Source organism: Cornus florida, unplaced genomic scaffold, assembly GCF_030987335.1.
Source record: "Cornus florida cultivar Cherokee Brave unplaced genomic scaffold, ASM3098733v1 CherokeeBrave_3.0.0_Hap2_Chr07, whole genome shotgun sequence".
In the NCBI taxonomy this organism is placed as follows: Eukaryota; Viridiplantae; Streptophyta; class Magnoliopsida; order Cornales; family Cornaceae; genus Cornus; species Cornus florida.
Window position 1 is genome coordinate 52,400,991 of NW_026775577.1, and position 2,669 is coordinate 52,403,659.

Consider the following 2,669-nt stretch of genomic DNA (forward strand, 5'->3'; position numbering starts at 1 on the left):
ATGGTTGATGCCACTACTAGTTTTGAGAGGCTCACGTTTCTCGATGAGTACTCCGGCTACAACCAAATTCCTATGAATCTGGAGGATGAAGAGAAGACTGCTTTCATAACAGAGTTATGCCCTTCAGGCTCAAGAATGCTGGAGCAACTTACCAGCGCCTTGTTAACAAGATTTTCGACGAGATGTTGGGAAAGATGGTTGAGGCCTATATCGATGATATGGTGGTTAAAAGTGTGAAGAAGGAAGACCATCCCAGGCACCTCTAAGAGGTCTTTGACACTTTAAGAAAATATGGCATGAAGCTAAATCCATCGAAGTGTTCCTTCACAGTTTCTTCAAGATAGTTCCTTGTCCATATTGTAAACAAAAGGGGAGTTGAGGTGAGTCCGGCTCAGGCTCAAGCCCTTATACAAAATCAATAACCAAAGACCCGTAAGGAAGTACAAGTTTTGACCGGTCGAATCGCAGCTCTCAGTCGATTTATCTCTTGATTGTCTGACAAGTGCAAACCATTCTTTGATGCAATAAGGTCCGAAAATAAAGACATATGGGGACCTCAACAGCAAGCTGCTTTCAATCAACTGAAATGCTACATGGTAAAACCCCCAATTCTGTCAGCTCTGAAGCCTGGTGAGACTCTTATCATGTACTTAGCCATCTCCAGCGTAGCCACAAGTGTAGTATTGATCAGAGAAGAAGGTAAGAGTTAATATCCAATCTTCTACACCAGCAAGACAATGATAGATGCAGAAACGCAGTACAGCAAAGCCGAGAAGATCATACTAGCATTGGTATATGCAAAAAGGAAACTTCAACACTACTTTGAGTCACACAGCATCAAAGTTCTTACCAACTGCCCCATACGAGTCATTCTTTCTAAACCGGATTTATCTGGAAGAATAACTAAATAGGCAATCGAGCTTAGTTCCTTTGACATATCCTACGAACCGAAGGTGTCGCACAAAGGGCAAGCACTAGCTGGTTTCTTCTTGGAGTATGAAGATAAGCCCGAGGAGCCAGGCCCTTCCGAGCCACAATAGGAGCTTCGGGTGGATGGTTCCTCGAGCTTGATTAGTGCTGGGGCAGAAGTCATTATCATAACTCCCGAAGGCACTAAGCTGCAGCAATTAATCCTGCTAACTTTTCCTGCCACTGACAATGAGGCAGAATATAAGGCCCTACTTGCAGGACTCCGGTTAGTAAACCAGCTTTAGGTAAGGTGTCTAAAAGTTTTTAGTGATTCTCAACTTATTGTGAATCAGGTAACAAGCCAGTACCAGCCCAAGGAAGATAGAATGAAAACCTACAGAGAAGCTGTGGAGAGTGCCTCACGAGGGTTTGACTAGATTGAATTCCATCAGATACCTCGCGAGGAGAATTTGAAGCAAATCAGTTAGCTGTAGTAGTATCTTCTTCGGATGAAGATTTGGTCCGAATCGTACCAATTGACATCCTGGATGAACCGAGTATAAGCCCTTGGCAGGAGATAATAGTGATCCCAGATATCCCACGCGAACCATGCTAGATGGATCCATTGGAAGCTTACCTTAAGGAGGGGACTCTCCCAAACTAGAAGGCCGAGGTGCAAAAGCTCAGGCTCACCGCAGCCAAATATGCTATCATCAATAACCAATTATACCGAAAGTCATTCTCAGGTCCTTACCTGAAATGTTTAAGCCCCACTGAGGCTCTCATGATTCTGAAGCAGATTCATGATGAGGATTATGGCAATCACTCTGGAGGTAGATCTTTGGCACATAGAGTTCTAACTCAAGGTTATTTTTGGCCTTACTTGGCTCGGAATGCTGAAGAGTATGCCAGAAGGTATGATAAGTGCCAGTGACATGGTCCAATGAAGCATCAACCCACCGAAGATTTGCACGCGATGGCGAATCCATGGCCATTTTCTCGATGGAGGATTGATATGGTCGGTCCTTTGCCCAAGACTGTGGAGAAAAAGGAATACGTGTTGCTAGCCACCGATTACTTTACTAAATGGGTAGAAGCCGAAGCTTACTCGAGCGTGACCCATAAACAAGTGAAGAGTTTTCTATGGAACAATATAATCTGCCGATTTGGGGTGCCAAATGTTATCATGATGGACAATGGCCCAAATTTAGATAACCGAAGCACAAGAAAGTTCTTTGCCGAGTATGGGATTAGGCAAAAATTGGCTGTAGTTAGCCATCCTCAGGGGAATGGACAGGCAGAAATAACTAATCGGACCATCTTCAGCTGCTTGAAGAAAAAGTTAGAAAAGCTCAAATCCAAATGGTACGAGAATCTACCTCAGGTACTTTGGTCGTATCCAACCACCCCCCGTAGGCCAACGGGAGAAAGCCCTTTTGCCATGGCCTATGGGTCAGAGGCTGTCATAACCACAGAATCAGTAGTTCCGACTCTTCGAACCCACTTGGTACTCGAAGGTAACAATAATCAACAGCTCGAACACAGCCTCGATCTCTTGGAAGAAAAGAGGGATGCTGCGACAATTAGGCTCGCTTCATACCAGCAAAAGTTGCGTAACAGTTACAACAAACGCGTTAAGTTCAGACGTTTTGTGGAAGGAGATTGGGTGCTGAAACAGGAAACAGCTCATGTAAAAAAGTTGCAACCTAATTGGATCGGACCTTACAGAGTCACAGAAATAGTAGGGAAAGGAGCTTACC

The 2,669-nt window shown here is 44.4% G+C and overlaps 1 protein-coding gene across 1 annotated transcript; it reads left to right on the forward strand.

Annotated features, from left to right (window-relative positions):
* Positions 1 to 547: 547 nt before the first annotated feature.
* LOC132266219 (uncharacterized) lies at positions 548 to 1,843 on the forward strand. Its single transcript, XM_059767071.1, has 4 exons — positions 548 to 630; positions 731 to 791; positions 1,263 to 1,323; positions 1,656 to 1,843. The coding sequence occupies exons 1-4, from the start codon at positions 548 to 550 to the stop codon at positions 1,841 to 1,843; spliced, it is 393 nt and encodes a 130-aa protein (XP_059623054.1).
* Positions 1,844 to 2,669: the final 826 nt, after the last annotated feature.

Excerpts from the sequence above, each read along its gene's own strand:
- LOC132266219 (XM_059767071.1), top strand. The coding sequence starts at position 548 with ATGGGGACCTCAACAGCAAGCTGCTTTCAATCAACTGAAATGCTACAT. Across the intron at positions 631-730 it reads TCTGTCAGCTCTGAAGCCTG|CAAGACAATGATAGATGCAG; the intron begins GTGAGACTCTTA and ends CTTCTACACCAG. Across the intron at positions 1,324-1,655 it reads CTACAGAGAAGCTGTGGAGA|GTCCTTACCTGAAATGTTTA; the intron begins GTGCCTCACGAG and ends AGTCATTCTCAG.